This window comes from Cornus florida, unplaced genomic scaffold, assembly GCF_030987335.1.
Source record: "Cornus florida cultivar Cherokee Brave unplaced genomic scaffold, ASM3098733v1 CherokeeBrave_3.0.0_Hap2_Chr11, whole genome shotgun sequence".
Taxonomy (NCBI): domain Eukaryota; kingdom Viridiplantae; phylum Streptophyta; class Magnoliopsida; order Cornales; family Cornaceae; genus Cornus; species Cornus florida.
In genome coordinates, this window is record NW_026775581.1 from 131664576 (window position 1) to 131678797 (window position 14222).

Genomic DNA, 14222 nt, shown 5'->3' on the forward strand with positions numbered 1-14222 from the left:
ACAATTAAACGTGTTAAGCAATAGCTCATTTAATATGCTTGCGATATGATTATATGTGATGAGGCATGTACTAACGCTCTTAAAAAATTAATTGGAGCTGAAGGTCATGAATACTGAAATGAACCAAATTGTAAATAAATTGGAAGTTAATCTTTGCAAACTTGAGTTGAAAATTGCCTTTTAACCATCCCTATCTGGATAATAATATCATAAAGGTAAATACAGAAACATCAGTTGAAACATATATCACTTAAACAATCAATCTGATTTACAGAGCCCTCTTAAAACAGTGGAGGTGGTTGTTCCCTTTGTAGAAGTAGTGGTGGCCATATGTCTGTAATTCCCTTGACATATGCATTCAAGGGGGCATAAGAATCTGTGCTTTTCCAGATCTTCTCTTTTGGTTCGGTATACAAGGTTATAGAAACTGAAGATGCTCAATTAAGTGTCAAAAAGCTGCTAATTTTTATGATAGTTCTGTTAAATCCTTCTTGAATTTTCTGTTAACTGCATTTTCATGTATCCTTGCAACCTATAAATGCCGGTTTAGATTTTTTTTTTTTCTCAAGCCAAGTATTTTTATTCCTTCTTCCTACTTACAGGCTGCATCTGGAACTAAAGGAGGTTCGAGTGGTTCCCCAGTAATCGATTGGCAAGGCAGGGCAGTTGCCTTGAATGCTGGGAGCAAGTCATCTAGTGCTTCGGCCTTTTTCTTACCTTTAGAACGGGCAAGTTTCTTTTTATTTTTTATTATTATTTGCTGCAACTTCTATGCCGTGCTTCCAGTGCTATCAAAGATTATCTCAGCTCTCTTTCTGAGCTATTGGGGATGCAACTCAGTTCTACTGTATACCTATGGCATACATTCTGTCCGAAGAATTGCCCAAATTTCAAAGTTGGAAAAGCGAAAATCAGTCTAAATGTGTTGGGATTATCTATATAATCTGCTTTGTATGTTAGATATTTGAAGCCTTAAAATTCATCTGAGCACTGGCATCACAACAAAATTTCATAGTTTTTGAGCTCTAAACCTTGTCATTATACAACTTGCAGGTTGTAAGGGCATTAAAATTCTTGCAGAAGGGAAGAGATTCATATCAAGATAAGTGGGAGGCCATTGCTATTCCTCGTGGTACTCTTCAGGTATTTATTATTGTCCTTGTAGGGATTCACTTTGAGTCTTGACTGATGTTCCCATTTACTTACTTTCTGTAAAAATTGCATTATCAGAGAATTCAACATATTTTTGGTGGATGATGAACCAAATCTTTAAAGCTTCTTTTGATATGCCTGATATATGATTCAAAAGTGGTGGCTTTTGTATGTTTCTTGGAATTGATTTGGGAATAAGCCTCCTTGTTTTGGGAATTGACGTACCCATCACCTCAAGTTTGTTCTATGGACACAATACTATACAAGCTAAGAAGCACAGAAACGGATACGGGACACGAACACAGTGACAGGGCAAATCCTAAAAAATAAGGGCACTGACATGGTGGGGACACAACGAATAATAATTATATATATAGGGGACACGACGAATAATAATTATATATATACACACATATATATTACTTATGAAAAAAATAATAATAATTATATACACGCGATGTTGTACTTTAAGAAATTAAGAGTAGTATTATTTTGTATCAACCTAATAATGAAAAAAATTGTGTTTTGCTAGGGGGAAAAAGGAATGATAGAAAGAGAGGAGAGGAAAAAAAAAAAAAAAACAACAACAACAAATAAACAAAGTGGGTTAGGGTTTTGTTAGGAAAAAGAATTAGGGCTAAGTTAAAAATAAAGGTAAAAATCCATAGAAGAGAAGAAGTTCATGGAAACAAGAGGAAAAAGGAAAAAAAGAGGTGCAAAAGAATTTTGTTGTGAAAGGGAAAAAAGAAGTATCTTGGACTTATAAAGAAGAAGAAAAAGAAAGAATAGAGGAGGACAAAGAAGAAGAGAGAAAAGAGGAGAAAGAGGAGAGAGAGACCATCCACCGGCAGCAAAGCTTCGTCGGTGGCTGAACAAGAGAGAGATGAAGATGATCTTGCAAGAGTTTGAACCTTTGAACTAAAACATAAGCATAAATATACGATTGTTTTAATATAAAATTGTCTTATATAAAACTCCTTTTAAGTAATTATGTAATGACCATCATATTACTGAAAGTTATTAAACAACTCCTTATATTTACACTTCAACCCAACTTTCTTTCTAAAACTTTTTAAGAATCCCCCAGAATGCCTTCAAAAAAAAAAAAAAATCCCCAAGAATGGGACACATATCCATGGCGTGTCCGAATATTAAAAAAAAATAGAAAAAAATTCAGATACGTCTTTTGACGTGTCCGACAAGCATTCTTTGCCCTTTTAGGTGTGTCTGTGCTTTCAAGTATACAAGAGAAAACAATAAATTTACTTATTTCTTCTTTGTCAAAAAAAAAAAAAAAGAAAACAAAAAAGGATTAGAGTGCTGTATATTTGTTTCTAATATGCATCGCTGTGGGAATCAGAATTTATTGTTTTATGATTTGGATTTAGTTATTCATGATATAGGTGACATTTCTTCACAAAGGATTTGATGAGACTCGTCGGCTTGGTCTCCGGAGTGATACAGAACAGGTGTTTAATTCTTTGTGAAAGACCGCATTTTTTTTTTTCCATGGTTTATTGATTTAATCATTCAGGATTTTGCGACAACTTATTTCGTTTTTGACTGTATTAGTTGGTGCGACATGCATCCCCGCTTGGTGAAACTGGAATGCTTGTTGTTGATTCTGTGGTGCGTATACTTTCTTTAAAGTTTTGAAAATTATTTTATATTATTTATCTTATACATTAACATTGGCTATCATGTGGGGCCTATTGCAGGTGCCAGGTGGGCCATCCCACAATCTTTTGGAGCCAGGTGATGTGCTTGTTCGCATGAATGGGGACGTAAGTTTTCTTTCAGTTCCATCCCATGATATAACTTTGATTGACGGGTTGTGTTTACTTCCTGAGTTATTGTCAGATGTTTTTTATTGTGGTCGTATAACCCTTCTTTTTTATTTATTTTTCGTGTTTCATTTGTAATTGTTTTTCTAATAAAATATGTTAAACAGATAGTTCTCTTTTCTCCTTTCCAATATGCTCATTGCCTTCTTGCTTCAATCATTGGTTTGCGAGCTCATTTAAATGATCACTGGCTGTTTGCATACGTAGTATCAGACTTGATGTTGAATTAGATTAATTTCAAATGTAAAATTATGCATCGGGATTTTGTCGCATTCATTACATAAAGCATTTAATTTTAATCACTGTTTTGACAGGTTCCTAGCAGACTCTAATATGACATGTTTAGAAATTAATATTAAAATTTTATTTGTGCATGCTTTTGAAAATTGCCTTCTTGGACTTATTTTATGGATGTTGAGAGAAAGTTTAATCTAGAAATGAAATATTTGGTTCAAACTTCTAAATTATAGTGAACCTTGACATTAAGAAGTGATATTAAAGGGAGGTCAGGGGTTCAAGTCTCAGAAGAGACAAGTGTGTGTGAGTACCAACTAGGATAAAAAAGAAGTGATATTAATTTGTGGACATTAGGAATTGAAATAAATGTGGAATGGATTCACTTATGTTGCAAAATTATGTCCCTGATTAAACTTTTTAATGGGCGTTTGTCTCAAGTAATCAATTCATGCTGATTTTTGGATGATGAAATTTCAATAGTAATTTTCATGGTGAAGTATTCAGACATTACCTGCATGTGTTGTCTTTAATATATAATATCCTAGTGCAGGTAATTACTCAGTTCCTGAAATTGGAGACTTTACTTGATGACGGTGTGGGACAGAAGATTGAACTACAGATTGAAAGGGGTGGGACTCCATTGACTGTGGACTTGGTGGTGAGTTTTATGTTAACTTCACTACTAGTTGATGTCTTCATCTTCTTTATGGGAGACCTCTATTTAGGTGTTGGTACACACATTATAACTTTATGGGGTTATGTAATAAAATTGCATGTGGTTTAAAAGTTAGGAGTTATTGAGTTGGCCTTTTTCTGTGGACTTTATGAGCTTATATTGGATATGCCCCATATTAAATGGCATCAAGGGTATTGTACGATTTGGATGTCAGTATCTTGTATTTTTAAATTTTAGATCTTGTATATGTTTCAGTTATGACTAAATCACATTCTACTTGATTATAAGGGAGGAATCTTTTTCAATATTCTATGCTTTTGTTATAGAATGGTATTTTCTTGCTGAATTTTTTCACATAGTACCACAATGTCTCCACATTCTTTTTCATGCTTGCTACGATGCTTTATAGAATAAACCTTTTTTTTTTAAAATAATTAGTTGGTACCTTAGAATATTCATGTGTTCTCTATGCTTCTCATTATCAATCCTACATGTATCTTGGTGTTTGTTTTTGGTGGAAGTACAGATGATTTAGTCTAGATGAGATATATGGAGGACCAATATGTGTGTGTGTTTGTGTGTGTATATTATGACATCATGTGTTTAAAGTTAAGTCTCCACTCTTGATGTGGAAATCATCACACTTAGTGAAGGTCCTTCTAAGCATCTATTTTGTGCCTTTTTTTGCTTTTAGCTTGTTATGATGTTGCAAATTTAACCTTTTTTCCCAATGCTGCTTCAGGTTCAAGATTTACATTCAATTACTCCTGACCACTTTTTGGAAGTAAGTGGTGCTGTGATACATCCACTTTCATATCAACAGGTTGGTTGGATATGTTGCTACTTTTGCCCAGTATGATGAATTATATGGTGAAGGTTACTTATGTTAATAAAAGCTTCAGCTGAGTATGTTTTATTGTGCAACTTGTGTTTGGCTATGTTTCATGGATGCTATAAAACATGTAAAGTAGCAATGCTAGAAGTACGTGAGTGTGGGATATGAATTTTATTACCTTTTCCATTGGAGGCTTGCCTAACTGGCTCGGTAAAGAGTTTTGGCAAGGAACACATTTTTAGTTCTCTTTGAATGCCCTTGTCATGGGACATGTATTATTATTTGATTTAGCATGTAGTTAATTCATCCATGTCCTAATACCTAAAATCTTAAAAACTGTAACCGAAGGAGCTGTATTATTGTGTAAATAATTATATGCGTTTTGCATGAACTTGACCTTTGCTCCAGGGAAGTAGCCTGCTATATAGGCATGTTGTGTATATATATATATATATTAAGTGTTGTTATAAATGTTACAGTTGACAGAAATTCCACCTCCTCCTTTTATAATCCCTTAGCTCTTTGATGAGCTCTTTGAGAGTAGTGGGATAGTCGTAGGCTCGTGACTTTTGAAAGTGAATATTGCTCGCAATGGCCACCCTGATAGTTGAAGCCTTCAACGGAAAATTTCGTATGCTAGCTCCAATGAGTAGTACAGGAAAGCTCAACCTCAGTGTGTCCCACTTTTGTTGTGTTTTAAGCCTATATGCATCATTGCTCTATCTACCATTCCTCACAATCCATTTCTGGTATGCCTGCTGCTTCGTTCACATTTACTGACATTTCATCCTATCTTTGTTGGGATCGTACCCCCTTGGACTTTCAATCCTTTTTATTTTCTGTATTGGGAAGAATTCCCTGGGCTTTCAATGGGGTCATACCTTGGATTTCAATCCAAGGTTATCCCTTGGGGTTAGTACATATAACATTTAATAAACTGATCAAACAGCAACTCAATTCAATTTAATATTGTCCCTTTGGTCTTTATTTGTGTATAAATAAATACATACATATATATATATTGCTTTTTTTTTTTTTTTTTTTTTGTTACATGCCGGATAAGATTTCTGTTTTTATTTTTATCTTAATTTATCTCTCTTCTTTCTTATCTCGCACATTATTTATATCAGTTCTTATTGGCATGGGCGCCATTGCATGTCATTGAAGAATTTTTGCGGATTTTTTTCATACTGTCTACATAAACTGTCACTTGGCAACATCTCATAAATTCATTTATTTATATTTCTCTTCCTTAATTAAATAAATATTGTTTTGTCCTCCGAAGATTCAAAATACTTACCGAGCATTAGCTAAAGTAACAATCCTTTTCCTACCATATGGAAGGTTGAGGATTTATCCCCCATGGGGACAATTATAAATGTGTGAGTTGGGTCTGTGTATCTTATCTACCAATAGATAAGCAGTTGTCGTGCTCCTCAGTTCTGGTCGTTGAGAATCTTCATATTTAATTATCCTTTGGTCATCAGCTTTTAGAAAATCTCAATCTTTAGTCTTGGTTTGAAGAAAAATTAGCTTCCATTTCTATTTTAGCCTTCCACTTCCAAAGATCTTGTCAAGTGGGAGCATTTATGCTTGTAGTTCTTAGTTCTAAGTTGGCATTTCCCTACTAAGTTATATATCAAGGAACCTTCTCTTTGTTATGTCGAATTGGTTGGTTAATAAATTTTGAGCACGTGGAGGATTATTTGGCTGGTAAACACAGAACAAAATATAGAGGATCTAAGAAAAAAAAAATGGTGGTATTCCTACTCAAAACTAAGATGGGATGCCACTTGCTAATAGAATTCATCTTTTTGCAGAAGTTCCAAAATGAAAAAAATGGTTTGGGCCAGAATGGACTAAGACCTATGTAAATGACTTGTAAGAGCTTTGAAATGTTTTTGGTTTTTGGCACCCATGGTGCTACAGTAAGAGGAAATGCAGGTATCTAGTGCTGAGGAAGTTTTGCAAGCTTTAGGGGCCTGCATGTCTAAAAGGCCATTATCTAGTTTTGTCTAGCCTATGGTGATTGTTGGGTTGATTGGATATAGCCCTAATCTTTGCATTATTTTGTGAAAAGTGGCTGTTCTTGGAATCCTATCTGTGATCATGCCAAGGAAGTGTGATGAATCAAATTTGGAGCTTATTATATTAGAAACTACTCATCTAGCATCCCTTGTCCCATATGGTAACTTTTACATGCTACATGAATGTATAATGCCTTCTCATGGTGTTGCTATGCTTGCCCTAACTTGAGTCGTTAGATTTTAGTCGGAGCCGTTGGGCTAAAAATGTGTAGAAGGCTGCGCCTTATGCCTTATATGGTGCATCTGGACCAGGAGGAATATGCTTAACTTTGAAATAATGGAGTTTCCATTGTTTAATATTGAAGCAGTTGATGCTGAACTCTCTTCAGTCTGGTTATCATGAATTTTCCAGAAGCAGTATATTATTTTGTAGGATATCTTCCTGAATGAGCTTAGTCCCCGTACCTCTCTCTACACACCACATGCAATAGGGTGTGCACCCCTGGATGCTTTCTCTAACATTTTTTTTTTGATAAGTAAAAATGTATAAAAGCACTCAAAAGGGGACCACATCCCAAGAGAACTACACAAGGCCCCACATCCCAAGAGAACTACACAAGGCCAAATAGGGCCTCTAGACATTCAAGGAACCCAAAAAATCGACCATCTCCTCTAAAGATCTATAACAGATCCCTACAACTGAACAAGAAAGAGTAGAAATAATTGAGAACATAAGCATAGAAATAGGATTCTCCTTTCCTTTGAAAGATCTCTTGTTCCTCTCGAGCCAAATACACCACCAAACACACAAAGGCGTAACCCTCCAAACATACCGGACTTGGGCCTGCACTATACAACCTCTCCAAGCCTCAATCAACCCTCTGGAGGATTTGGGCATGACCCACATAACTCCAAACAAACCAAGCATAAAATCCCAACAATCTCTAGCTATGGTGCAATGCAAAAGGAGGTGATCCACCGTCTCCTCATCACGAAGACACATGCAACAACAGTTGACCACAACCTGATTCCTTCTCAAATTATCCTGAGTCAAAATCTTCCCTAAAACAGAAGTCCAAGCAAAGAAGGCCACCTTAAGGGGAGCCCTAGATCGCCGAACAGCCTTCCACAGGAAAGCAGCCCCAGCCTCCTCTGTAAGACACCTATAGAAGGACTGAACATCAAGAAAAAAATGTGTATATATATCTGTATACTTCCTATTATGGCAATTACAGTTATTATTTACAATAGTAATAATTACTGCTGGCTATTAGCTTGAGCGGAATCTCCTGCTATCCTTAAAGGGGAGGTGCAGGGTTTATGGGGTGGCATTCTTTGTTTGAACTGTTGTATGGGGTAAGATACTGACGATTTATAATTTGAGGAAGCGGGGTAACTGTTTTGTTAATTGGTGTTGTCTATGCAAGCAAAATGGTGAGTCAGTTGACCATATCCTCATGCATTGTCCTGTGGCATATGATTGCTGGAATCTTATTCTTGGGTTGTTTGGTGTGCGTTGGGTAATGCCATGTTCTTCTAAGAATTTGATGCAAGCTTGGAGAGGATTTCGTGTGAGTAGAGGTGTATGCGATTATTGGAGAATTGTCCCACATTGCGTTTGGTGGTGCATCTGGAAGGAGAGGAATAATAGAATGTTCAAAGGAAAGGAGTCGTCCACGGCGACGCTAAAACTCCAAATTATTCATTCTCTCTTCAGTCATGTGAAGAGGAGCTCTTGTTCCTCTTCCGATGATTTATTTTTTTGGATTCTTTGGGGCCTTAGTCCCCCCGGTTCCACTTCTGTTTAAGGGACGCGATCCCCTCTTGAACGCCTTTTTATTTCATTATTACTTATCAAAAAAAAAAGGGGAGGTGCAGGGTTCAAGTCTTTGTTATGACATTTGTGCTGTTAGTTGATAGTTATCAAAAGCTAAAATCTAGGTTCATGGCACAATCTTTTGCTGTTGTCTGAGAATTTTATCTTAAATGTATTCAGGCATTTCATTTTACAGTTGTAATTTCATCTTCTCTTATTTGTTGTGGGAAAAGTTTTATAGTTATAGTCTTTTCTTTCAAAAGAATTCTTATCCATAATCAGTTTTGTTTTTTCTCATTTGTATTTTTTCTGCTGTTAGAACAATCTACACCTGCTAATCATGGTGAATGTCTTAACTTACACCTCTTTATTTTAACGCAGGCCAGAAATTTTTGTTTCCACTGTGGTCTTGTATATGTTACAGAACCTGGGTAAGTCTATTCTTGTCTTATCGTGCAAATTTAAATGGTTCTTGAACTTTCTTCTTATTGTTTTTTTTTTTTTGGTTATATATCGTGTCGGATGCTGCATTTATTATTTTTTCCCTAAATGATGTTGCATTTATATATAAGGTTATGTGACTTTTTTTATCCTAATCCATGTATTTGGTGCAAGAAAGGAGACTGTTGTCACTATTTGATATCTAAACCCAGAAAGTTCACCAAAATGTTTGTGATAATCTTTTAGTCAGATAGTTGTGCTTGCCAATTGCAGATATATGCTTGTTAGAGCTGGAGTCCCTCGCCATGCCATTATAAAGAAGTTTTCAGGTGAGGAGATATCACGACTCGAAGACCTAATCTCTGTCCTTTCTAAGCTGTCTAGGGGTGCTCGAGTGCCATTGGAATACATAAGCCATACGGATCGTCATCGGAGTAAGGTATTGTCAATTACATTTTGACTTGTTAAATCTATATAAAAATTACTCCTGTTAGATGATTTTTTGTCAAATTGATTTCTCTTAGCTAGTAGCTTTTTTTGGACCATCTCTACTTGCGCATACCAAGTCTTCAATTGGCATCAAGTTGTGCCCTTTCATTTGAAGCAGAAGTATCAATTTGAATGTGAGGGTTTGAGCCCATGTATCCTTTTGTTCTTTATCAGCTAATCCCTAAAAGTTAGCTGCTTTGTGGCCTATGTGGTATGTCCTTTGACCTTGTTTACGGTCAAGTATGTTTGAGTAACCAAGATGGTTTAGCTTTTTAGATCTTGAAGGTTGTACAACTCTTCTCTTTTCTTTGTGGGGGTACCTCTTTATATTTCCTTATTAGGCATGTTAATTCCCTAAGATCATGTTTGGTTGAAAGAATCAGTGGCAAAATGGTTAAAAAATTCCCCCATTCTTACATTGATTTGTTTTTACACTGTATCTGACTAAGCCAAATGTTAGAATGGGATGAAATATCCTTTTCAAGATATATTCTTGTACATTTCCATATTTGAAAGAATATTTGATTCCTCAGTATTTCCTGGGTATTCCATGTCTAGGTATGGACTGCTGATTCCTTGAGTCCCTTTCCTATCTTTTTAATTTTGTCCAACCAAATAACCTAGGTAAACAATTATTTTATGATTATTGGATTTTCATTTTTTTCATTGATTTGTTTTTACACTATATCTGACTAAGCCAAATGTTAGAATGGGATGAAATATCCTTTTCAAGATATATAACATTTCCATGTTTGAAAGAATATTTGATTCCTCAATATTTCCTGGGTATTCCATACCTGGGTATGGGATGCTGATTCCTTGAGTCCCTTTCCTGACAACCACACGCATCCAAAAGCTATGTTGGGCTCATTTTACCTCTTTGTTGTGAAAACTTAGAATAGCTTCTTTAATTGAATGTAATTCTTGAGCTGTGATTTACTATTTTATGTGGGCATGTGAAGTCCTACTTTTCTGTTAAGGCAAACTTTGAGCAGTTAACAGTATTGTACAAGTGCTAACTCGTTTCTGATAACGGACAGTGACATGCAACATCACCAATTTGAAGGGGATTCCTGAGTTTTGGTGTTTGAATTGTTATTTTTAGGTTATATGTCAGGTGGGCAAAAGTTGCTCCATGATGTAAAGTGTTTCAAGATACCCTATTCTTTAATGTTGACAGATGTTTTCCCTGCCCCTGTGGATCAAAATAGCTATTTGAATAATTAAGTTTTCATTGACGGTTCATTTGCTGGAACTCGTGTATATATATATAAATAGATGTATGTATGTATGCATGTTTGTGAATATCAATAAATATGCTTGTGTATGTGCCATAATTATATGCAAATTTGTATGTTTTTGTTTTGTTTTTATTTTTATTTGTTTTCTTAAGTTGGAGAATCATCATAATACTTCTTTTTGCTGCAGTCTGTCCTGGTCACCGTTGATCGCCATGAATGGTATGCCCCTCCTCGGATATACACTCGCGATGACAGTTCTGGTTTATGGACAGCAAAGCCTGCTCTGCCCCCGGACTCTCCACTATTGTCTTGTGGGATGAATTATATTGAACATGATCTTGTAAACCATATGGGTTTATCAGATCCTGGCGAGGCTAGTCTAATGGAGCATATGCATCAAGATATTAACCGGGAATTGACAGATGGCGTTACCATGATGGAAACTAGTTATGAACATGTTGCTGAGGAACCTCATTCTCGGGGTCAATCTGATGTTGGAGCAAAGAAGCGGCGAGTGGAAGGGGATTTATCTTCTGATGGTCTTGTTGTTGCTGACTGTTCTTTACGTGAGCCTGCAGAAGAAGTGTTGGAAGACTCGAGAAACTCAGAGAATGCAGTTTTGAGAGATTATCAAACTGCAGCAGCCACAGCAGCTAATGCTTCAGTAGCTGAGCGTGTGATAGAGCCTACTCTTGTAATGTTTGAGGTAATTTTATCGAGGATTCATCTGTTAGTTTTTTTTTTTTTTCATATCAATTGTCTCAGTTAAAGTATCGGTTGATTTGGAATAGAAGTATAAAACACATAGGCAAAGAATGGGAACATTGTCACAGGGTCGAATTTACTAAGTGGATGAGACGTGTTTGCCATAAAATAAATTTGCTATTTTCGCTGAAACTGATTTTATTTTGGTCTGTGATATTATCATGGATTAGCCATTTCTTCTTATATGGTAAAATTTTAAATTTTCAAGTGTGATGGCAGCCACTTTGTGCATAATACTGTGAAAAGTTAGATTTATGTCTAGTCCACCGGTCTTAGCACTCCATTATGTGGGGATAATTGCATTTGTCTAGTTATCATGGATCTCCTTCAATCTTGTAACAAGTTGCAACTGATTTCTGAATTATTGTTCTAGTCCCACTTTGTTTGTTTGTTTGTTTTTTTCCCAGCACTATAGGTGTAAACCATGTTTCAGTGTACTGAGAGGAGGGAATGGCAATTTTTAAAAAATTGCATATGGAAGAGGGAGATAGAAGCTTGGAACCATCTCTTGTTCACATTAGTACTTGCCTTTTAGACTTAGTTTACTATTCTATTGATTTGTCCGTGTCAAAAACCTACCTGATTCCAAGCTGACTCAGTTGAGTCAACACAGTCGTAGCAATCTTTTCCGTTACCAAATCGTATGACTAATATATCATGAGACAAGTTTGAATCGGCTTTGACATGGTCCCAGTCAGTTGAATTGGCTATTATTTTATTTTGATGTCCCCTGCCCTAGTCCTAATAGGTTCCTTAAAGACCCATCAACCAATCAATTGAAGGAAGCATACATTCGTTTTAATATGTTTTGAAAGAAAAAAAAAAATCAAATTTCAAATATTCTATGGAATGTAGATCATAATTTGTATAACCATAATTGTTTACAAGCAAGTCATGCAATTTGTCCAAACTATGTTAGATTAATGTTATTTTTTATTTTTATTTTTAGATTTTCAAATAAGTGAAGTACATAAAGCTAACTTTTATAGTCATGTATATTATATATTGCGAACCAGTAACAATATCAAATTAAATATGGGTTTCGTTTTCCAATATAAGCTAATTTAATGAATATTTATATTTTCAAACTTTTAATTGTATAGAATATTCTTCGTATAGATTGAATAAATAATCACAACCATAAGACATGTTGAAATAGTTATAAATTGCAAAAGAATCTCTATTTTGTCCAACAGCTTTTCAAGAAAATTTTAATTTTAATTATAAATACATTAACTAAAAAATTTCAATGAATTATGTAAAATATGAGAGATATAGAAATATTAATATAATGCAAGCAAATCCTATGTTCGTCACAAAACTTTATTACCAAAGATTCGCAGAGAATTTGAAAATTTGTTAGTTCCAAATGAAGTTATAGTTCACAATCCATATAATTTACATCGTTCATCTGCATTTAGTGCTCACAACAATAACAATAATATGGTTTAATGACATAGATGGGCATAATGAGGAAAGTTAAGGTTAGGATGGTGTCTGAGGTAAAGATAATGAGATTGATTTTAATGAGGACAATGGTGCTGAAGATGGGAATGTGATGTCATTTGATTGAACATTTATTGTTGTTATTACATATTATTTAATAGACTATTACACTAATGCTTATAATGATTTTTTAGACAATTTTATCTTTTATAATGCTCATGCATCCATTCTGTTATCTCATGCATCCATTGTTTCCCCAGTTTGTTGTTTTTTTGTGTTCTTTATATATGGATTTGGTGTTTATTACATATTCTTATTTATAGAGGAAAAAAACTACCCCCTCTGTCCAACTTTAGATGTCCACTTTTAAAATTCTAACTTTTTTAGAGATTGACTTTTAATATTTTTTATTGCTTTGGCATGAATGGATTTCCGAATTTAGCCTCTGTTATTTAATTCGTGGGGTCCAGAGTGATGTAAGTTTTGACTTTTATCCTTTCAATGCAATAAGGGTAAATTGGGAAGGTTAGAAAATATAGTCCATTGATTTTTGAAATGGGACAACTATTGCGGGACAACTAAAAATGGAAAGATGGACTATTAATATGGGATGGAGGGAATGATATTCATAGTTTTCACAATGAGAGAATGTTGATTTGCAGGGATAGTGGAGCGCTGCACTAATATTTATGTTTTCCTTGCATTTTCATCTGGAAACATATGGTTCTCTTTGATTTGCATGACTTTTTGACTTCTGTTTTACAGTTCATATTCTATGGCTTACTTAGTGTTGTTAAAGGTGCGCCTAGGCTCCAGGCTCGTACAAGCGCAACACTTGCGCTTTTTGTATGCTTTGCTGCGCCTTTGACAACATTTGCGCCTTTAATATGAAATATGAATATGCTTTAATAGTAATTTAATTTTTCAATTGTGCGCCTCGCCTTGCGCCTAGGCTCCAAAGGACCTCAAGCGCCTTAGTGCACCTTGGGCTTTTGATGATGAGCTTCTTGCTTTTTCTGATTAGAATGATATGATTAGGCGAAGTTAAGCTGATGTTCGAATTTTCAGGTTCATGTGCCACCATCTTGTATGCTTGATGGTGTCCACTCACAGCATTTTTTCGGAACTGGTGTTATTATATATCATTCACAAACCATGGGATTGGTTGCAGTTGACAAGAACACTGTTGCGATATCTGTGTCTGACGTAATGCTTTCTTTTGCTGCTTTTCCTATTGAAATTCCGGGGGAGGT

The 14222-nt window shown here is 35.2% G+C and overlaps 1 protein-coding gene across 1 annotated transcript in view; it reads left to right on the plus strand.

Moving 5' to 3' along the window:
• The window catches only part of LOC132283959 (protease Do-like 7), a 29400-nt gene that overhangs the window by 6167 nt on the left and 9011 nt on the right, over positions 1–14222 (plus strand). Inside the window, exons 6-16 of the mRNA XM_059786011.1 lie at positions 603–728; positions 1054–1143; positions 2556–2621; positions 2725–2781; positions 2871–2936; positions 3784–3891; positions 4652–4732; positions 8969–9018; positions 9302–9467; positions 10946–11464; positions 14038–14220. Of these exons, the coding sequence (XP_059641994.1) occupies positions 603–728; positions 1054–1143; positions 2556–2621; positions 2725–2781; positions 2871–2936; positions 3784–3891; positions 4652–4732; positions 8969–9018; positions 9302–9467; positions 10946–11464; positions 14038–14220 (1512 nt within the window). The remainder of the gene's footprint in view (positions 1–602; positions 729–1053; positions 1144–2555; positions 2622–2724; positions 2782–2870; positions 2937–3783; positions 3892–4651; positions 4733–8968; positions 9019–9301; positions 9468–10945; positions 11465–14037; positions 14221–14222) is intronic.